Source organism: Artemia sp. Qi Xiang Cuo, chromosome 18 (genome assembly GCF_049724085.1).
Source record: "Artemia sp. Qi Xiang Cuo chromosome 18, ASM4972408v1, whole genome shotgun sequence".
Classification (NCBI taxonomy): Eukaryota; Metazoa; Arthropoda; class Branchiopoda; order Anostraca; family Artemiidae; genus Artemia; species Artemia sp. Qi Xiang Cuo.
The window spans coordinates 35,477,853-35,501,676 of NC_142811.1; the positions used below are offsets into that span (position 1 = coordinate 35,477,853).

General features: G+C 34.7%; 1 protein-coding gene across 2 annotated transcripts; it reads left to right on the top strand.

The window, feature by feature from the left end:
- The first annotated feature begins 10,543 nt into the window (after positions 1-10,543).
- On the top strand, positions 10,544-23,597 carry Chrac-14 (DNA polymerase epsilon subunit 3 Chrac-14). 2 transcript variants are annotated; one of them, XM_089103876.1, is made up of 3 exons: positions 10,544-10,826; positions 16,036-16,152; positions 23,394-23,597. In XM_089103876.1, the coding sequence occupies exons 1-3, from the start codon at positions 10,556-10,558 to the stop codon at positions 23,489-23,491; spliced, it is 486 nt and encodes a 161-aa protein (XP_088960002.1). In that variant the 5' UTR covers positions 10,544-10,555; the 3' UTR covers positions 23,492-23,597. The 2 variants fall into 2 exon arrangements, with proteins under 2 accessions (XP_088960002.1, XP_088960004.1); XM_089103878.1 differs by lacking the exon at positions 16,036-16,152 and having other exon boundaries at positions 23,394-23,586.
- The last annotated feature ends 227 nt before the right edge of the window (positions 23,598-23,824 follow it).

Genomic DNA, 23,824 nt, shown 5'->3' on the forward strand with positions numbered 1-23,824 from the left:
GCTAGAAAAGCCTTGTTGGAAGAGATGAAGAAAAGACAGGCAAACGGAGAAACAGACCTAGTAATAAGAAAAGGCAAAATCACAAAAAACGGTCAAACTTGAGCAATCCCGATGGAGAGATACTCGAGTATGCAAAAATAACCACTATCTCCAACCGTCTCGTCCCCCTTGTAAATAGTTCATGTGTGAGTGATAATAACGTTGAAAACGCAAGTTTGTGTAAATGTATAAACAGTGAATTAACAGTTACGTCCCCATGCCATTCTGCCTCGTCCCTCATTAGCAGCTCTGTGTACCTAAGCTGCAATTCACCCACTTCAACCGAAAGCGAGAATATTAGTGAGCAAAATAAAAACTCGCCCAGACACACCCAAAAACTTGTGAACATTATGACGGCAAACGTTGATGTTATTACCAACAAGATGCCGGAACTGGCAACAGTGCTCCAACTTAATCAGATAGACATTGCAACTCTGACAGAAATTTGCCCCAAGAACTCAAGATTTCAAATGACAGAAGACTCAATCTGCCCCTCTGGATACAACATCTTCAGCATTCTGTCTGATCCAAACTGCAGAAGAGGAGTGGCTGTTCTAGCTTCCAAGGAATTCCAGGTAAAAGAAATTTCTGTCCCAAATTATTACTTACCTTGGGTTGAAGCTACATGGGTCTCCCTGTCCCTACCTAACGAAATGTTTGTCCTAAGCTCAATTTACAGGAGCCCCAGCAGCCCTTGCCAGCTGTCCTCTGAAACAGCAATTGCCGAAATGACACAATTCATACTATGCAATTACCCAAAGGCAACCTTGCTCATGACAGGGGACTTCAACCTCCTAAACGTATCTTGGGTAGATGGCCGAGGTATGACCAAGTCAAGCCTTGAACAAAACCCATTAGTACAAGCCCTCTCCGACAACTTTCTATACCAAACAGTAACTATGCCCACAAGAATGCGCCCAGGACAAAATCCCTCCATACTGGACCTAGTCATAACGAATGACCCAGAAAAGGTGAACAACACACACACTCTCAGTCCAATTGGCTCAAGTGACCACATGCCAGTTCTCTCATCTATTCAACTCAACTCCAAACCATCAAAATATACCAAGCAATCCTTTACAAATTACAAGATGATGGTAGCAGAGCTGTTAGATGCTAACCTGGAAACACTTATATCAAAAGATGTCGAAGCCTCATGGCTAACTCTAAAAAAGACCTTACTAGAGAGCCAAGCCAAACACACTAGCGTATCATGGAAAAAGAATCCCAAAACTTTACCTTTCCTCACCCCAAAAATCAAGAAACTACGCAACAGGAAGAAAAAACTTTGGGAGAAGTACATGAAACAAAAGAATACAGCTTTGTACGAGCAGTAAAAAACTGCAAGTAACCTCCTCATAAAATAAACTAGAAAACTGACCTCAAACTACGAAGAACGACTGGCCAAAAACGTCAAGGAAAACCCAAAATTATTCTGGAAATACATCTCTCATAAGAAGCCAGGCAGACACACCGTACCAGACCCGGTAAACAACAACTCTTTCTCCTCTTGCCCCTCTGAAAAAGCAAACCTGCTTAATCAGCAGTTTGCCTCAGTGTTCTCCCTGGATGACCCCCAATCAACCCCCCCACTAGCAGAACAGGTTCACACTCCCTTCCCAAGGGGACACTCACCCGTCACAAACAAAGAAGTAACCAAACAGCTTAAGGACCTTAATACCAATAAATTGACGGGACCAGATGGTCTCAGCCCACGACTAATGAAGGAATTAAGCCCTGCAATATCAGCCCCACTGGTAAAACTATTCAATCTGTTGCTTGCACAAGGAAAGCTTCCTGGGGACTGGAAGAAGGGAATAGTCATCCCAATTCACAAGAAGGGTAGCAAAACTTCTGCAGCAAACTACAGACCTATCAGCCTTACATGTTTGGCATGCAAGGTCATGGAGAAAATCATAAACAAGCGTATCATTAACCATCTTGAGGCCAACTCACTTATCAGCAGTAGTCAGCATGGTTTTCGCTCAAAGAGATCGGTGGACACAAACCTTCTTGAGTCATATAGTCTTGTAACTGACCTACTAGAGAGAGGATTACCTGTGGATATTATATTGTTAGACTTAGCCAAAGCATTTGACAAGGTTTGTCACCGATACCTCATTCACAGGCTACTTACTCTATCTGTTAGTCCACAAGTGGTCAGTTGGACAGAGGACTTTCTGAGGGACAGAACACAGCAAGTGAAAGTGATAACTGGATCAAACAGCCATGTCCTTTCTGACGAAATCAAAGTCACTAGTGGAGTTCCCCAGGGCAGCGTCCTGGGCCCTACCCTGTTTAACATCTACATAAATGAGCTACCCCTCATCACCAGCAACAAAACCACCCTATATGCGGATGATTCGAAACTCATAGGTCCTGCCAACACCTCTTCTTCCATCCAATCCCTCCAAACTGATCTCAACCACATGTGCTCCTGGGTCAAAAGATTGCTGCTGGAATTCAACGCAGAAAAATGCAAGGTCATACAGTTCGGACACAAAAACCCCAAACATCAGTACCTCATGACCCAAAATTCTGGAAGTCACCACACAATTGAGCATGTCCAGGAGGAGAGTGACCTTGGCGTCATTGTTGACTCCCAGTTGAAATTCAGCTCCCACTCATAGAAAATCTCAGCCAAAGCTAGTAGAGCCCTAGGCATCATCAAACACAGCATCACCAGTAGGAGTAAACACGTAATCACCAAACTCTACAAAGGATTAGTAAGACCTAGACTGGAGGTGGGGACGATACTGGCCACCCCTCGATTCAAAAAGGACAAGGCAGTTCTTGAGCAAATCCAACGAAGGGCCACTAAGATGATTGTTGGCATGGAAAACAAGACATACAGTGAACGGCTGAAGGAACTCTATCTCCCCTCCTTAGTATACAGACGGAAACGTGGAGACATGATCCAGGTGCACAAACTCCTCTCAACCAATCGAGAAAATGAGATCCTGGAGATCGACACCTCCCACAAAACACGAGGACACCTTAGACGAATCTGCAAACATCACGCTAGAACTGGAGCAAGATGCAATTTCTTCTCGAATCGGATTGAGAACCTCTGGAATAATCTCAAGGAGGACACTGTGGCTGCTGAATCAACAGATGCTTTCAAACGCCATCTTGATGCTGAGTGGAAAGATACACCATGGAAGTTTGGCTGGGAAGCACCAGAATCTTCCACCAGAACTTAACCAACTACAACAGTCATCATAAGGAGTGATTCAACAGGATCGAAAGTCCTTATTTCACTCCAAGCTGTGATTTAAGGTAATTTAAGGTAATAACAGTCTTCCTTTATAAAGTGTAATACACTTTAATGATTACATTACCATAGTTTTCTTCATATTTATCTACGTCTTAAATAATATTTATTCAACAATTCCTTTGAAGTTCCTATATAGTCCAGGACCATATTTGGAACCATTAGGAGAGGGTGCATTGCCTGCACAGCATAGGCCTAAACAAGCTTATCAGGCAATACCACAAAGATAGCCCTTTTAACTACTAGTATTACCAACCCAAGGTTAAACACATTTAAAAAAATACTTATTCATTAGCTTCTTTCAAATCCCCTAAACCCTACAGTGTTTTTTATGGGTCCATCAATCCTGTATTAGCAAAGAAACAATAAAAAATGGTCTATATAGTTCAGGAGCAAATCAGAACCATTAGGATGGACATATATTGCCTGTATAGCAATAAGCCTAAACAAGCTTATCAGGCACTACCATGTAGATAGCCCTTTTAACCACTAGTATTACCATCCCGAGGTTAAATTACAGTCTAGGCTACTTTTAATAGTTCATTTGACTTATTTACAAGTCAATCAGGTTTTTTATAACCTATAACTCACCAAATACTTCACCAGGCTTCGGAGCTGAAAATGCTATGTTAGGGCTAAAGGCTAAAAGAAGCTGTTTTTACTCACTCTGTCAAGTAGTTTTAGGTCTCTGGATTTTTTACAAGATTCTTTACACAAGGGAACACAACAGTATGGTCCTCCCATTGATGATACTCGAAAAAGACCACAAAAAGTAGACTTGTGTTTTTATTTTCTTCTTTATTCCTATTAGAGATGAGCGATTTTTACCAACAACATGGCTGCCACGAGTAGTTCTTTTTCTCTCCGAGGGTGGCGCTTCAAAAACGAATAAGGTGTATTTTTGAAAAGAATAGTAGTTTCACATTAGCTTGTTAGGCTTATCACGATATATTTACAGAAGGGTTAACACCAATTGTACAGTAGCGGATTTAACTTTAATAGTCAGAAGTGATTGGAGGCCAACTAACTCCCCTCTCACGCACACATTTCCCCAAACACCTCCAACCAAAATTTTGAGATAGCAATTTTGTTCAACGTAGTTGAAAGTTCTGGAAAATAGGTCTGAGGATGACAACCCCCCTCCAGCCCTGAGGGCAAGGATTGTAAGTTATGTCCTGGGACCATATAAGCTTTTTATAGAAAGCGTTGTTGTAGAAACTTCAAAAGGGTTCATTCGATTTGAAATTGAAATGGCTAGTGCCTTTTTAAACAGTTAAAAGTGACGGGAGAGCTACTAACACCACTCTCACACCGACTCTTTCCCCAAACACATCCAATCAAAATTTTGAGATAGCCATTTTGTTAAATGTAGTTGAAAGTTCTGAAAATTAAGTCTTTGAGGATGACAACCCCCTCACAGGCCTCAGGGCAAGGGCTGTAATTTATGCCCTGGGGGGCATATAAGGTGTTTATAGAAAGCGTTGATGTAGAAACTCAAAAATGGCACATTCGCTTGGAAATTGAAAGGGCTAGTGCCCTTGTTAATAGTCGAAAGTGATTGGAAGGCTTGACATTTTTATAGTAAAGAGCGATGTGGGTACAATGTATTATTATTTATTTTTTTTTTTTTTTAGACGAGGACACTTCGTATTGAAGGCGTTGTCGTAGAAACTTCGAACAGGGCTTATTCGATTGAAAATAGAAAGGGCTAATGCCCTTTTTAATAGTTGAAAGTGATTGGAGGGCATTTATTCCCCCTCCCACGCCCACCCTCCCATTTTCCCATTATGTTTAAAAACTAAATGATGCCTTAAGATTAAATAAAAACGGACTGTGTTTATGATAATTCCTAATAAAGCATCTCAGCAGTATCCCAAGAACGACTGAGGGTATTATGCTCAAATTTTAGGGGCTACTTCTACACTTAAAATTTGACCAATTCAAAGTAACGCATGTGTCCCCCAACTATCAAATAGAGTAAATAGTTTTCTTTGCAAATTGTATCAAGTTTTCTATTTCAGGTCAACTAGAGGAGGTACGAAACTGTACTAAACAGTGTAGTTTGTGTCCAGGTTTTTAAAAGGCTCTATATTGTTAAAAATTGCTAAAAAATTTTCTCCAGCATACAAATAGCAGGCCGAACTATAAAGTCTTAAAAAACGAAAAGATTTAAACTATTATTTTCTTTTTCACTGAAAAGACTGTAACGAACAGAAATTAATTTTAAAAAAAATTTTTCTTATAAAGTAAGTTTTTCAAAGAAAAGTAAAGAACTCCATTGAACCAAAAATGCCAGAACATAATTTGCACTTTACAGAAAAAATACAAATGAATGTGCATTGTCAGTTTAATATACATATACTGATATTTATTAATCAAAATGTTAATATTATTTGATTTGTTAAAGTTATAAAAGCAAAAACATTTATATTTTTTTCAGTAAAGTGCAAATTATGTTCTGGCCTTGGGAAGGCAAAGGGGTTTTGAGCCCTACTCATGTTATTTTGTTCTTGTTTTGAGTTTGACTCGGTTATTTATTGTAATTTCTGTTCGTCTTGGGTTTCATTTATTTTTCGATGCTGATTTGTGGTAGTTTCGCGCTTGGTAGATTATTTGACTTTATATTTGCTCATTTTTGGTTTAATGGAATTCTGAAATTTTCTTTGAAAAACTTATTTTGTTGATAAAGTCGTTTTAATTAATTAGGATAATAAAAACAATCTGTTCTCCTAAAGCTAAGATGCTTTAATGTTTATACGTCTCTCTAATAGCCTCGCTATACCTCAGAGGAGGGATATCGGCCTATAATTATTTACATTATTCTTTTCTCCTCCTTTAAAGAAAGGGATTACCCTAGCCCCTTTAAGGCACTCAGGATATAAACCATTTTTAAAAATTTCATTAAAAAGGCACAAAATTTGATGCAATATAACGGTAAAAATTGCTTTAAATACTTTCATTGACATTAAGTCAGGTCCACAGCACTTTTCGCATTTTTTTTACCACATCATTCAATTCTTTTTTAGTATTAAATAAACAAAAGTTTTCTTAATAAAAGTACAGAGCGAAAATATGTCTTCAGCAGAGTAAAAAAAAATAATAGACATTATAATGAATAATCAATTAAAATTAAAAAGACAACTTAGTAAAAATGAAACCAATAATGAAGTTATAAGTTACGAAAAAGAAAACTAATATTCAACTCAAACTCAAAACGAATAGTAATTACTAAATAATTGAACAAGGAAGTTGTCTGTTTTTTAGCCCTAATTATAATTTTTAGAAATAAAAGAGTTAATAGAAACGGATACTAGACTTAATAAAAAATAAAATAAAACCAATAATGAACTTAGAATGTACCCAAAATAAAATTGATGTTCTAATTAAACTCAAAACAAAGAGAAATACTAGATATATGATATGGGAAATTTTCACCTTGCTCTCCAATCATAGCGCGATTGTTATGCGCGCTTTACTGAAAGCAATATATATTTTAAGTAATTTGTCTTTTATTATTATAACATTGAAAAATAAGTAAAGTAGCTAAAGTTCTTGAATTCGTTGCGATTACATTTTCTAATATCAATCTAGTTCCATCAGACTGATATGCACTAAAGTTCCATTAATATTTCTTCATTCCCATCATATTTCTTTAAAATGCACATAAGAGCCGAACAGATTCGTTATTGTAAGACTTCACTGCAAAGAATAAAATGGATTTCTTAAAAAAATTATATTGTTCATTTTCTAAAGGTAAATTAGGCACCACTGCTCTATATCTTGAAAAGAAATTAAACTAAAAGAAGAATATTGACATAAAATTATTCATTTAACTTGAAAATTTTCTTTGATGTAGTCTTGATTCCTATTGGATTTTTTTTTAATTATTATATTTTTAATTAAAATAAATATAAAATGAATTTAGTTTTAATTTGTTATAACATTAACCAGAACGCAACAAAAGAAATGACGTCCCAGGACGAATCAATTTTTACAAAAAAATGGTGCTTTCTTTCGCTTCTCTCTTTGTTTTACAAAATCTAAACTGTATTAAACTGTATGGCTATATCTAGGATTATTTTTGGAGGAGAGTCTATGATTTTTTGAGCGGTATGTTAAAAAAAAAGCTTTACAGAACGCATCAAAATTTATTTATATGCATCTTTGTAGCTATTTTATTTTATGAGTAAAATTGAACCTTTGAATGAAGGGATAGGGGGGGGGGCTGAGACACAATAAAACTCCAGATGCATTGATTTGTGTTTTTTTCGACGGGACTTACAAAAAAAACTTAACAAAATGCGTTAACATTAGTTTATTTGCATTTTTGGAGCATTTTACGAGAAGAATTTAACCTTTGAGAGGTTGGGAGGGGGGATGAACTGCAGCCAGGTAACTACTTCACTCTGTATATGGCCTTCAATTTTTATTTGATAAATAGTTCATTTTTTATTTCTCTCTTGCTTTGAAATCGCTTAAAATATATATTGCTTTCAGTAAAGCGCGTATATCAATTTCCCACTTCATATATCTAGTAATTTCTGTTCCTTTTGAGTTTGATTAGAATATCAGTTTTATTTTTGGTACATTCTAAGTTCATTATTGGTTTAATTTGTTTGTTAAGTCTAATATCCGTTTATTTTAACTGTTTTATCTCTTATACTGTTTTAACTGTTTTAATTCTTGTAATAACTGTTTAAAAACATTATAATTGGGGTACAATACAGACAACTTCCTCGCTCAATTGTTTAGTAATTTCTGTTTGTTTTTAGTTTGAGTTGAATATTAGTTTTACTTTTTGTAACTTATAAGTTCGTTATTGGTTTCATTTTTATTGAGTCTTTCTTTGAACTTTTAGTTGATTATTCTTTATAATGTCAATTATTATTTTTTACTCTGCTGAAGACATATTTTCACTCTTTACTTTTGTTAAGAAAAACTTATAATACAATTTATGTTCGTTTTTTATTTATTTTTGTAAAAAAGGAATTTAAAAATTAAAATAAGAAAACAAAAATTTTAGGAAATAAATTGAAACTTTAAGTAATTAAATTAGAGCTGATATTTAAGATAGCCAAGAATTTTAATTAGTAAAATAAAAAAAGCTTTTACAATAATAATGACCATATTCGTTTTTGAATTTTTCTAATACGGTCATTATTCAAATTAGGCCATATTTAAATTAGCCATGAATTTTTCAATAGAAGAACAAAAGTAGTTTTTACAGTCATAATGAATATATTTATTTCTGAATTTTTCTAATACGGCCATATCTAAGTTTTTTCGGGGTATGGGGCATGATTGGTTTTGAGTGGGGGGGATACTTTCGAGAAATAAAGCTCCCGAAGGCCCTAATTGAATGAGCAATTAATTATGTTCTGTTTTTAAGGGACTAAATTAAAAAACTGAATAATAATTTTACGTTGGTTCAACATATATTTTAAAGAGTTTTTCCACTATCTTTGTTAAACAAACATAAGAGGAAGACTAACCATCTCACTTTTGTATTTTTACGAATTGGTTTACTTTGCCTGCAGAAGTGTTAAAAATTAAAAATCTAAATAGCCAAAGTTGAAATTTCCCTCAAATTATAAAAACTACCTTTTAATCAGTTATAGACGGCGCCAATTCTATGAATATTTCAAATTAAGCTCTAATTATATGGAGAAAACCAAATCAAGTTCTTTCCGTAACCTCAATTTAAACTAAAGCAGTTTGAGTTTCATTAAACATTGTGTTGTCAGTAAAAAATCTTTGTCGGATAAACTTCAACTTGGATCTTTTTCGAAAACAGTCGGAATATCTTTTTTGTGTTGAAAGAAGGTAAGTTTTTATATCAGTTTACATTTTACAACTGACTTAGTATCCTTATAAGAATGGGATCACAAGAACTTAAAACTAATTGTTAGTTTTCGTAATTAGTTAGTAGGTTGGTAATTAATTGCATAAATAGTTAGCAATTACTTTTCCTTTTGCTTCTCACAGACCTATCTTAGATTGTATTCAAATGTAAATACATTTCCTAAGTATTTAAGGCAGTTATTTGAAAATTCAATTTTTGGTGTGCAATGCAATATTTTATCAATGTTCCAACCTTCGATCGTGAAAATAAATAAGCGTAGATTAATTATTTATACTGATTAAAACCTAGCCTGTGCATTTAAGGTGGCCTTGTGCAGCCACAACGCTGCCAAACCAGTTATCAAAAATATCTTTAACTCAGGGATGAAATCAATGAACTGCTAAATAGTCAATAAGCTAATCAATTCAATTCGGAGTAATAGATTACGCTAAATAGAAAAACCAGATATTCCATCAAATTCACTTTTTGGAGGTGTTTTACCATTTTTACAAATAAAAAAAATTCCTGCTTGTAGCTTTTGATCGATCACATTAGACTTGGGAATTTTATAGATTTGGAATCAACATAAAAAACAAATTCTTTTTATGTATAAATTGTTATCATGTTTCTCTCTTTTTAGAATTTTGGTTACAATGTGACCAAACTGCTCCTTAATTACGATTCCCTACCACGAACTGTTTCATAATAGTCATTGGACGTATCGGTAAAAAAAACCTTTTTGCCTACGTTTTACAAAGAAATGTTAATTTTGTTACTTTTTTAAGACACATGTAACAAAAGGAGTTGTTACTTTTGTGATTTGGAAAACCACAGAAACAATCTGACTTATTTTCAAATAAATTAAAGAAGGACTAGATATCTCTTGTGTTATTCAAGGTATATAGCTTAAAGATCACCGTCAACGTTTTTAAATATCGAGATGACACATATTTTTAGATATTATATATCAAGTAATATATTCATATATACTGATGAAACTTCAGTCAGATACAGATGTTTCACTAATTCAGTGGGAATTCAAGAGAAATTTCCTTTTTAGCACCAGTACAACTGAGTTTCATCTATGTAACAACTTTTATAATGAAGAACGAAACAAATGTGTTACACTAACATAAACTTCCATCTATCTCAATAAATAAAGATAATGAAAAAATGAATAATTTAGTGAGGAGTCAATACATTTATATTTAATTTTAGTAGTAAAAGCCATAAGGACGAAGAGTTCAATTGCGTCATGGATATCACATATTTCTCGGGAATGTCAGATATTTCATCAGGTTCTAGCGCTTTTAATTCAGCTTATTCGAAAACGAAGGAATTTTTCGACGGCTATTATTTATTGGCAATGACGTCCATTTTAATTGAAATTAAGTATAAGCATGGCTGAACGACCAGAGGACTTAAATCTTCCTGCTGCTATAGTTGCTAGGCTTGTCAAAGATGCTTTGCCCGAGGGAATTAACGTATCAAAGGAAGCAAGAGCTGCAATTGCCAGAGCAGCCTCTGTATTTATTTTATATACAACATCCTGCTCAAACAATGTTGCTACTAAAGCAGGACGCAAAACCCTCCTTGGACCAGATGTCATTCAAGCCATGACTGATATGGATTTTGAATCTTTTTCTGGTCCACTCCAAGAAGCATTAGAAGGTAATTCTGTTAAAATAAAAAAAACGTGCACCCTGTGTTCATCTTTTAGCTAGGCCTAGTAATATAAACAATAGACCTAGCCTACCAAATTCAGTCAATATCTACAAAATCATATTATTGAGTTAGGACTAAAGTTAATACACCATTTGATGCCTTTTTTTAGGCTGTTAAAGACCAAGATACGCATTTATATAGCAAAGTAATTTCATCCCCTCTCCCCGACCGCAGCTAAACCTAACCCTGAGTTGGCCGATCTAGGAGGGAGGGCGGTAATTCATTTATAACCGAAACACTGATCATATTCTTTATAAGCATTAAAAAAGGGCATCGAATGGTGTATTCACTTTTGTCCTAACTCAATAATATGATTTTGTAGATATTGACCCCAAATTCTACCACAATTAATTTTTTCTGGGAAAACAAAAAGGTATAGGTAAAAATCTGATAGGCTCCTCTGAAGGCTGGACTTTCAGTAAAATTCTAGTTTAGCTACTTTTGGTTATCTAGGAAAGGGGTTAGGTTAGGAAAATGAAACTTTCAGGGATGGGTCTACAGGCTAAAGTATGGGTAAATTTTTGGTAGTTCATATTATTGACTTACAAATAAAGTAAACAGTAAATTTTTCATTATTCATATTATTGACATACAAATAAAGTAAACATACCACTTGATGTGTTTTTTATGCTCTTTCCAATATGGGTGCCCATAGGGGGCACCCTGGATGAATGATGCTGCCTTATTTTTATATTTCTGTTCTGAGATTTCTATTATATAGCATTAAAAGTGCCAATTAGACAAGGTTTGCCCCCCCCCTGGAAATCAGCTTATGGGTGCCCATGCTTTCCAAATATAATAATCATTTTTTTTTTCAGAAATGAATTTTACCCCACCCCTATATATACCAATTCAGGGTGTATATCTGCACCTTAGGGGGGTGGAGGTAAATTTATTTCTGATGTAAATGAGAGGTAAGTTTAAACTTTCCACTACCCCCTTAATGTGCAAATATATACCCTGAATAGGGGGTGGGGGTAAAATTTATGACTGACAAAAATGATTATTATATTTGGAAAGAGCATTAAAAAAGGCATCAAATGGTATGTTTACTTTGTTTGTAAGTCAATAATATGAATAACAAAAAATCTACCAAGTAAACACACCACTTGATGCTTTTTTTATGCTCATTACAAATATAATAATTATTTTTGTCAGAAATGAATTTTACCCCCACCTCTATATATATCAATTCAGGGTATATATGTGCACATTAGGGGGTAGGGGTAAAATTTATTTCTGATGCAAATATGAGGTAAGTTTGAAGTTTACCCCCACCCCCTAATGTGCAAACATATACCCTGAATTGGTATATATAGGAATGGGGGTAAAATTCATTTCCAACAAAAATGATTATTATATTCTTAATGAGCATAAAAAAAGGCGTTGAGTAGTATGTTTACTTTATTTGTAAGTCAATAATATGAAGTGCTGAAAATTTACCAAAGTATGTTCCTGGAAGGTATTTTGAAGTACCTACCTCCACTCCTTCTCCCTCTAGAGGGAGAAGCCTACATGCCAGGACACATGACATCAATGACAGGTCTATACCTATTCAACATATCAAACTAAGAGAGGAAAAGAAAAAATAAAAGAAAAACAAAATAAAAATAAGGTGATAAAATGAGGATTTTGTCAGCCAGTGGTAAAACATGAAGACAAAGAACAAACAAATATTTTGACAAGGACCTCTGCCAAGTTGTCCTCAGTGCTAAACAAAAAAGAAAACAACAAAAATATAACCTTTTGAAGTTTACCTGACAAAAAGTGAACAGACACTGAATAAAAAACCAGGCAGGAATCAATGAAAAAAGGATTTACCAAAGAGATTAAGCAAGAATGTTTTGCCTTGCAATAGTTTTGGCTTGTCTGCAATTTCAGTTTTTATTAGATGCCCAAATAGGTTCTCTTAAATTTGACTGGGCAAAAATATTAATTGAGTCTTTTAATATTAAATTGTTACAAATTGGGCTTAATGAAATGTCTCTGGTGTCTCTATTTATAGCCAAATTTCTGTTTATATAATATTTTTTGTCTCAATTACTTCTTTAAAAGATTGTGGTAGGCCATTTACAGTAGATATCAAAGTGGCCTCCTAAAAAAAAACCAGATGTGTAGGATTTTCAAAGATATGCAGAGCCAAGGCAGAATCACAGTTGTCATTTTTATTTTCCAATCTCAGGGACTTATCTATTGAAATTTTGTGTTCATTGCAAATGTTCACTAAGTTGTTGATGGGTCCTACCAATATAAAATTTCCCACTTAAATATGGGACTCTGTAGACACCACTACCCAGCATATGTTGTAAGGAAAATGAGGGAAGGTCCAGAGGCCAGGTGTAGTTGCTTGAGATTTGGGGAAAATGATTATGGGTTGGGCCATTTCCTCCTCTGGTGTAAGCAACTCTCTCATTTAAGGGGATTAATTATCCAGGAGGGGGAAGATAGGCTGCTTTGTGAGTTATTGAGGTCTAGGACTCCCTGTTATATTGTGGCAGTAGGAAATTTTGTATTGATGGGAAGGATGTCAAATGAAGTGTAATTTTTCTTTAGTATTTGTCTTTTTGTGTATGGCTTTAATTGGCTTTTAAATACAGATTATTATTATTATGGTCAGTTTTATCTTCTCTTAAGTTGAAAAAATGTTCAACTTTTTGTTCACTTTTGAAAGAAACAGAGAGATTGTGTTTGTTTAATTTTTTTCCAAGTTTATTGGTAAGTTTTGAGATGTATGGTAAAGTGGTGACAGTTTTTTTCTCAATTGCTTGAATAACTGAATCAAGGGGGATATGGTTCCTATTTTCTTGTTTTATCTTTTTTAATTGTCTATCTGTGATATTTTCAATAAGGTTTATTGGGTAGCCATTGCAGAATAGATTATGTTTGATATAATTTAATACAGAATTTACATGATTACATGAACAGTTTTTTAAAACTCTGTTAAGTAAAGAGATTATTACCCCTCTTTTCACAGAAGGGGGATAATTTGATGATAAATGTAGATACTGATCATTATGGGTCGGCTTTCTGTATATAGAAAATTAAGGCTAGGAGTATTTTTTATAATCAAAACATCCAAGAAAGGCAGCTTTTCTGAATCTTCCAGTTCCATTGTAAACTGGAGATTTGAATCAAAATAGTTCAAATATGCCAAAAAATTTCTAAGAGAGTCCTGTCCATGTTCCCAAACAGAAAGGATATCATCAACAAAATGAAAGCAGTGAGAGTGTTTTAAGTGGAAACTATTCAAAGCAGATTGTTCTATGAAGTCCTTGTAAAAATTTGCCAAATAAGGAGATAAAACAGCCATGGGCCCTTGGATAGGCCCATGATTTGAAGGAAAAATTTGTCTTGGAACTTAAAATACAAAGAGAACTTGTTGCAAAAACAAACAAGCATCATTATTGTTTCAATTTCCAAAGTTTTGTAATCTGACCAAGCAGAATTTTCCTCTAATTTTCTTTGTAAGGCCTTCCCACATTTATGGCCATGGCATGAAGTGTACATAGAAACTGCATCAAAACTAGATACAATGGTTTTTTTCTGTTGTACTTTGATATTTTAACTTCTCAACAAGATCTATAGTTTTAACTTGCAGGCGAGCTAAAACTATTGCAAGGTAAAACATTCTTGCTCAATCTCTTTGGTAAATCCTTTTTTCATTGATTTCTGCCTGGTTTTTTATTCAGTGTCTGTTTGCTTTTTGTCAGGTAAACTTCAAAAGGTTAGATTTTTTCTTTTTGTTTAGCACTGAGGACAACTTGGCAGAGGTCCCTGTCAAAATATTTGCTTGTTCTTTGTCTTTGCCACTCATTTCTCGCCTTTTTTATTTTATTTCTCATTTATTATTTCCTTTCCTCTCTTATTTTCTTAAGCCTTGTATAGCCAGTGTGGTCTTAGAATGTATTTATACCTATCGAAATTTTGACAAAACAACATTTTACCTTAATTTTCAGTTATCAGTTTATTTTTCTCTGGATTTAGGTCTGAAAATGTAATTCCTGTTATTTGAGTAGAATTTTAAGCCATATCAAAGTTTTTTTTTCAAAATTTTAGAAATGTGTTTGCATATCTTTAAAACCTTATAAATTGGGATTGAGCAAAGTTATGAAGCTGAAAACAATTTTGTTGTACTTCATTTAAGCAGAAGATTTATTTTGCAAGGTTTCACTTTATAACACACAGACTTTCAAAGGTCAGGACCCTCTAGAGGGAGAAGGAGTAGAAGCAGGTACTTCAAAATACCTTCCAGGGGCATACTTTAGCCTGTAGACCCATCCCTGAAAGTTTCTTTTTTCTAACCTAACCCCTTTCCAATATAGCCAAAAGTTGCTAAAGTAGAATTTTACCCAAAATTTAAACAAAGGTTTAAATTATTAAACTAGCCTGCCTGAACAATACTTTCTAAAGGGTATTGAGAGCTATAAAATTTATGCTAAACAGTTTTGAGTCCTTGGAAGTTAACTTAATATGACATTCAATTATTCTAACAAGGTGTTGTTTTTATTTTTTTTTGTTTTTACTGTTTACCAGTGTATTTGGGCAAAATATATTCTATCTTACTTGTATATAATTTATCTTGCTACATATTACTTGCTGATTTAGAAGAAACAAAATGAATCATGCAATATAGACTAAGAAATAGGTTTGGTTGAGAAAAGCCAAATCACTCTTCTGGTGTTTATAGGACCATATGGCCTGCATATCCCCTACCACCATACAGAGCAAGTGATCACATTGCCATAGGTTGCAGTTTTAGACTGTACCTACATAGATTAGAGTTTACAAAACATGTGTATACTAATTACAGTCTATTTCGTTATGAATTTGCCCAATGTGATTGGCTATTTATTGAATGTAAGGATGTAGAACAGTCATGGTCAACTATGAAAAGAATATTACTATTACTATAAAAGACCTATTGAAAATCGCTCTTCTGTAAATTATAAAAGGAAACCTAAAACCTTCTCATATATTACAAAAGAAATTAAGAAGGCCAGGGACAGAAAAAAAGAAATACTGGAAACTGTACATAGAGAATCACATCCATGTGGATTATGCTTTGCTGCTTTCTTTTGCAGTCCTCTTAGCTTTGCAGCTTTCCCCTCTCTGCTGGCTCTTGCTACTTCCTCTGATTTGATTTGTTGCTTTACAGGTGTATCAGTCAAGATTTTGGATGAACCTTGCTTCCTACCTCTGAGAGACTGCTTCCTAGCAGCAGATTTAGCAAAAGGTCCCACCTGTTCTGGACTGAAGGCGATGGAAGATAAGGGTATGTGCGCCTGTTTTACATTGTCAGTCATGCTTGCTCTTCCAATTTGAGGGCTGGTACTCACACCTGTGCTGTTAGCCTCTGGACGAGAGTCCACAGCTTCTGTGTTATGATTTGTGGTACTGCTTGATCTGCTCTCCTCACTGTCGGGTCTGTCTGTGACATATGGGCACAGGAAATCTTGTTCTGCAAATACTTCTGGGTTGTAAGGCCAAATGCCTAATCTAGCAAACCCACTCTGGATGTTGGAAGGGGTAAACGTGAGTGGAAAGGCTGAACCAACTATTCCAGCAATATTATGGATAGAGACAGTTTTCCCAGGATTGCTCAACATCCAATTATCCATTGCCCTGTTATACTAGGCCTTGAATGAGAAATAGACTGTGGGGGAATAGTCAGTAGGACTACGCCATTCTTCTTGGCGAATTCTAGTGCATGTACCAAGATATTGGATTTGTGATTGTCTAGTATGAGCAGCTTTTTCTGCTCAGTTGAAGCATGCAAATGTTTGGCAAAATATTGCAAAACAGTTCTTGGGATACCCATCCAGATGGGTTTGCTCCTCCTGCCAATCCAGCAGGGCTTCCATTCAGCATATATGGCTGAAATTTCTTTCTGGGAAAGACCAAGTACAGGGGGAAGAAATTTCCAGTTGCAGCAACTGTTCCAATCACTGTCACTAGAGTTCCACTTTCTGCTTTCTGCTGTGACTTTACCTACTATTTTTCTTCTTTTCTTGGCAAGGACCTTTGGGAGCTTGTGAACTGTCGTCACACCTGTTTTGTCCATGTTGTAAATATCAGCTGTATCAAAACATTTTTTTTTTCAAGCACAATGCACAGGTTGTTGAAAAACTGCATCACATTGTGAGGATTGGAGGTGGTTGCTTGATTGAGGCTGGTTGCTTCTGGTTTCCTCAGAGATAAAGTAGTATTCCGAAATTTGAAACCACAAATCCATTCTTTACCTGCTTTTTCATGGTTAACCCATGTCTGAGACATTTTTTTTGTTATTTGCTAATGCAAACTGATATGCCAGTTTCCTGGCCTCTATTTCAGTAAGGCTGAAACACATGTTTGAAATAGTGATTAAGTAAGTGACTAAAAGCAGCTTTTTCATTGGTAGAAAGCATGGTGACAAATCCATGCTTTCTGGCAAGACTGCCTGAGACCTTCTGGTCATCCGCAGAAGCGTTGATCTGGGAATTCGAAACATACTTCCAGACTTTCAGAAACTGAGACCTTCACAGACCTTATTCAAAGCTAGTCTAGCATTCTCTTCCAATTCAGCCTGCTGCATCCTGTCTGCACTGTTCTATCTGGCCCCTTGGGACTCTTGGCATTTTGAGACTTCTTTCTGGTTGTAGATCAGTTCCTAGAACAAAAGTTCATTGATGAGCAAATCAGTTTCTAAAAGAAACTTGAGCAAAAAATCCTATGGTACATAGTGAGCCACTGACCCAGAATGTACTGCTTCTGAGTGGCTCAGTATGTACCACAGGCCATCTGTTCTTTAAAAGTGAAACTACCTGAAGCTGGTTGTAAGAATAGATAAAAGATGGTACTGCTTATGCTCTCTGATAAATAAGGATTCAGACAAGGTAAAAAACAACCTTCTAGGATAAACCGTAGCAGAGAAAGATGAAGAAGTGCATACAAGAAATATTTTTCCCTGGGTATAACAAAAAGGTTAAAGAGAGCTGATGAAAAACGAAGATAGAAACATGTCTTCAAAAGCAGACAAGAAAGTTGGCCATCTTGTAAGCTATATCACATGGCTTGGGGGTCCTTTTTCAACTCAGTAGATGGCAGTTAAGCTTAGTGGCTCACTATGTACCTATGCTCAGTATGTACCACTTACCCAATACATTTTTCTAGAGGTTGTTTATTTGAGTAGAAGTATTTTTCATGTTTTATCTCTGTTTTAGTGCTTTTTTTTTCTTTTCTTTAGCATTAGCAATGTTTTCTTTATGTTTATTGTATAGGCATACTTTTAATGTATTTTTTTGTGTTTATTGTATTTTCTTTGTATTACAACAAGTATTGACTGCTTACTGTATCAGATGAAAATAAATAAGCAGTCATAGGCTGTATGCAGAAGTTAGCTGATTGTTTTTTCATATTTATTTTTTATTTGGCATTATGAACCAACTGTTGATGTGAAATAAGCACCCCAAAAAAATGCAAACCTATAAAAACAGCAAACCTTGTATATTGTCTATATAGCTGGCCTTATTTAGGGGACTTCTTAGTAATTATAACAGGAGTGATGAATGGAATGGTAGTTTTGTTTCTTTTTTTCCTTATCTTATTTTGATCTTAACGCATCTGTTTGCTGCAAAAGAATTGAATATAATATTAAAAAAAAACTAAAATGAAATGAAACAACTTCTTTAAGGGCCCAACTGGATTTACAATGGTAGCACCTAGTATATTTGGAAAGGGTGTTAACAGTGTCAACTGAATAGCACTCCCCATTCTCTAATGTGTGGATAAATGTAGGTTAAATGTTACATCTATATTTTTGATTTGATTCTTTTTTCTACTTATTTACCATCAATGGTTAGTTTATAATGCCAATTTGAAATAAGCAGTATAGTCATTTATTTATATGGATCATTTTGATGGACTTTGTCCTAAGGAGCACAGGAAAGGCAATGGGAGAACATGGAATCAAATAGGGAAGTAAAACTCCCTTAGACCTAGATTATGGTGATTAGTTAAGTATCCTAGATGAAAACATTAAGAAAATGAATGAACTTTTAGAGATTTTGGGAGTTCAGGGTGCAAGAATAGGTTTGAAAATTAGTGTCAAAAAGACTGTGTTGCTAAGACTAGGAATACGTGAAGGTGAAGAAGTGATGTTGGGTAACAAGAAGATTGATCAAGTGAACAGCTTCACTTACCTAGATAGTATTGTTAGTAAAGATGGTGGGTGCAGTGAAGATATCAAAAGTAGAGTAGCAAAGGCCCAGAGTGTTTTTTTTTACAGCTGAAAAAAGTTTGGAAGAATAGAAAGATAATTATGCAAGCCAAGATTAGAATATCAAGAGCTAAAGTGATGACAGTGGTCAAGTATGGTTCTGAAGCATGGGTGCTCCAAAAAAAGAAGAGGATTTGCTAGATGTTTTCCAGAGAAATTGTCTGCAGATTGTTTTGGATACCCAACGGACTGACTGTATCTGGAAAGTAAACTGTACGGAAAATGAGGTTCGAACTCACTTTCTAGGGCTATAATGCAAGAAAGGATGAGATGGCTAGGACACATTCTGCGGATAAAGGATGGCAGATTGTCCTGGTTGGCCAACCCTTTAGGGCCAAACAAATAGCAGGTCCCCGAATGGGTTGGCAATGTTGTAAGGAAAGATTTAAGGAAAACAGGAACTTCTTTGGAGGTTATAAAGAGGGAGGCTTTGAGTAGATTGGGATGGAGGAGAAACGTGCATAGCTGTGTACAATGTAGAGCAAATAATTGTGTTTGTTTGCAACTGCTTGTGCATGATGCATTTTGTGCACAATGTAGGGCAAACAATTGTGTTTGTTTGCAACGGCTTGCACATGATTATGTAAGGGGGGGATATTTTCTCTAATCTTGGTCCAGAAAACCTGTCTTAATATGTCTGTGAATATTGTAAATTTTAGATGAGGCTACTCATGAAGAGAAAGTTTTGCACTAAAACTTAATAACATTGTTATAATCGATTTGCTGATAGTTTAATAGATATATACAGGAATGCAATATCAAATATAATCTTATTGTGATAAAACCCGAATTGTCTTGACTGGGAGCTCTTTCTTAGCACACTTGTAATATACAGAAAGTTAATTGAAAAAAAATTGTACCTCTAAAAAATTAAACTTACACCCATTCCCCTGAACCTCTTTCCAAGAAGAATTTGTTCTCAAGTACATAGTACAGTAAGTATCTTATCTCAGCAATTTTAAAAATAACACAAACACCCATAATTTGAATTTTATTTTCCGGAAAAAACGAATCATCAGTCTGGATTAATTCACATTCAAATCAGGCCAGAACTAGCAGATTCAAAATTGACAAATTTGTCTACATAGCTCATCAAGCTGTAGATGACATGCAGCCAGCATAAACTTTTTTGGCGTTGCAGCACTCCTTGAAGACCAATGTATCCAAGAATAAAGTGCATTGACCAACTGGTTATGTTTTTATCTATTTATTTGCTCTCTAACTAAAAATAACTAATGAATAAGCTTCCTATCTTGCTCCTAGTTCGACTGCAGAGATTTTTTTTTTTTTCAAAAAATGCTCATTGGTTATCAAGAGCCTAGGTATTGTCCCAGGGTACATTTTTTTGTTCCTCTTTGGCCATACCGTCTTGCTTACCGTCTTCCTTTTTTGTAGTGACCAATAAATATGATGCTTTGTACCAATGCTGGTCATTGCATTGGTTTTGGACTTTGTACGAGAATTGATGCACACAACAATCCCCTGGCTATCACGTCAATTAAAATTACAGATTAAATACTATAGCTTAAATTTTCTGAAAGGTTTTGACTGTAAATATCTTTATATTTTCGATTTTGCATACAGCACAAAAAATGAATCATAAAAGATTCTGGAATATGAAATATTTGGCAAATTAAACAAAAATAATTGCAATTGTGACAAACCTTTGTGTGTTAAAAAAAAGAAAAATGAATCTTGCGTTGAGTTTTTTTGAGCCATGGGTCGTTTTCACTGCTCTTTCTACTTAAACTCAGCACACTTGGTTCATTGGTTCAATCGGATTTGGATCTCAATATGCTGAGAAGCATCTGGTTTTACCAGGCATTACGTTTTATATATACTCTTTTAACATCTCCTTTTCTTGATTGCAGAAATAGTTTTAAGTTGGATGTTTCATTTCAAGACCTATTTTTGCAGTATCATAGGGGATCCCAAATAAAATCATCTTATATAATGACTGGTCATTAAAAGCTGTAAAAAAAAGCCTGATTTTTTTTTGATTTTGGATATGTTGTACAATTTGTGGCGTGCACAGTTTGAAACTTTTGAGTTCCTACAGTGATGCCACCAATAAGTAAATAAATTAGTTTTGTTGTGTTCCGAATATGGCCAAACAGTGGTTCGTTACTTTATTTATCAGAACAAAACCATTTTGAAATTCCTTTCCTACTAATGTTTAGTTGTTAAATATTCTCGAAACAAAATTTTTGCTTCCTTGTACCAAACTCCTGTAAAAAAAACAAAAAAAAAAAAAAAAAAAAAAAAAAACAAAATAAAAAACAAAACAACCATTCCAGTTGTAAGAGGTGAGGCTGCTAGCCAGACATGCATGAAAAATCCACGAAAAACATAAACTTAATGATTGACATTATAATTCCTAGTTCAGTATCAGGTAAAGACTGACCATAACAATTCATTCACAGAAATTCAATAGAAGGCTATATAAAAATATGTAAAGCTATATACAATAGAACCAGGGGAATGGCAAACATACTTTGGCGCTTTTCCTAATGCTATATCTGGATAGGCTAGTTAAAATTGCATCAATGATGTTTTACTATAAAGGATATACTGTACTGTTATTGAGACTCAAACCCACACCTCCAGTGTGCAGCTGAGTTATAATGACGTGTAATCTGATCATAGCAATGCTCCAAGGTCCCCTTACAGACTATAACAAGCCTCTTTACTAGCTTTGCTACTCATAATAAGTTGAAACTCCAGGATGTTAATTGGAGAGAAGCATTCCAACAACAGTTGGATATGAATTATGGAGAATATAATAATGTAGAAGGTATATACAATTATGTAAGGAAAATAGTTTATGAAGTTGCAGAATATGTCTTAGAGAGGAAAGCTAGAAAGCTGCTAGGGATATTAGCAATCAAGCTTGAAGCTTGGTAGAAGAGAAGGGTTTTGGATAAGAAGTTTCCAAGTGATAGATCTGACAAAATAAGGGAATTAGGTAAAGAGATTTGAAAAAGAAGCAATGAATAAAGTTGCTGGTGATCTGGGGGATGCAGCTAGATGAGATAATAGTAAGGTATTCTCTTGTCATGTTAAGAAATTGAGAGGAATTAATCAGTCTGGACTTGTTCGAGTTCAGGATAGGAAGGTATCTCAATTAGTAATAAACAGTTTCTAACTCTTGGGAAGCCCTAACTAGCAGGGAAGGACTTGAGAGGGTAGGCCACTAAAAGGGCACAAGAATATTGATTTTTCTGGTGCTGATAGCATGGTTCTTGACTTTTATGAATATGGTGACTACATAGAGATAATATACTGATAAATATGAATATCATTATTTATAAGCTTCGATTTTCATGAAGCCTGGTAGTTCGAAAAAAATCTAATCAAAACCCTTTGTAAGAGTAATGAAACTATTGCGGGTAGCATTTATAGAGATACTAGCCTGATTTCTATAGGAGGAAATTGCTTAGCATGATGATGCGTACTAGGCTAGTAGAGGCTGTAGATAAAATTTCAGGAGAAAAACAGTGTGGATTTAAAAGGGATAGAATATGATGACTAATTTGTCATGTTTATAAAGATAATTGAGAAGTGTCTGAATTTTCAGACCCTATGTTATGATCATGTTTTTGAATCAACTGATAAAACAGCTATAGTGACGGCCTTACTCTAATATGATATGACAGGTAAGTAGGCCTACGTTGAAGTATTGGAGAATAATATTGCTGCAATTAAGGTCGGAAGCATGGCTAGAAGTTGATTGCTGTGGAATCAGGAGTTAAGCAGGGATATGTCATCCCTGTTTATATAGATTATTTCGATTGGCTTTGTTCTAAGGAACATAGTATATTCTACAGGAGGCCATTATATTTAATGGGAAGGTAAACTCTCCTAGGCTTAGATTATACAGATCATTGAGTGTCCTAGATAAAAACGGCAGTGAAGCCAGTAAATGTCAGAGATATTGAGAAGTCAGAGTTCGAGGATAGGTTTGAAAATTTATGTTAAGGAAACTTTGTTGTCCAAATTAGAAATTTGTTGTCCAAATTACACGTGAATAGCTTCCATTGCAGAGGTAGAATAATAAGTAAGGATGGCTGGCACATGCTGTAAATATGTAGGAAGAAGGAAGACATCATATTTAATTTCTAGAAAAAAAATTAAAAAATGAAAAATTGCCATTAACAATCACTTCTAAGATAACCATTTTATTCTCATAGGTTGCCATTGCTGCTTTTTTTTTTTTCCTGTCCTGGTTCTCTAACTTTCCTTATTTTTTGTTTTTTTAGAGTGGAAAAACGCACAGAAAGATAAGAAAGAGGCTGCAAAGAAAAAAGCTGAAGCTAAACCCATGACCTCAGAAAGTATTACTATGGAGGCAGAATAACTTTGGTCATTTTATTTTTTGTAAGATAATTTTTTATTGAAATATTTGTATTTGCAGTATTCTTAATTGTTTGTTATCTGAATTTGGAATCAAGGATTTTGTAAGGTGCGCTGGACACACATACACACACATATATATATATATATATATATATATATATATATATATATATATATATATATATATATATATATATATATATATATATATATATATATATATATATATATATATATATTTATATATATATATGTATATATGTGTGTGTGTGTGTCCAGTGCACCTGTGTGTGTGTGTGTGTGTGTGTGTGTCAATTTTTTATTAGTGTCCCTA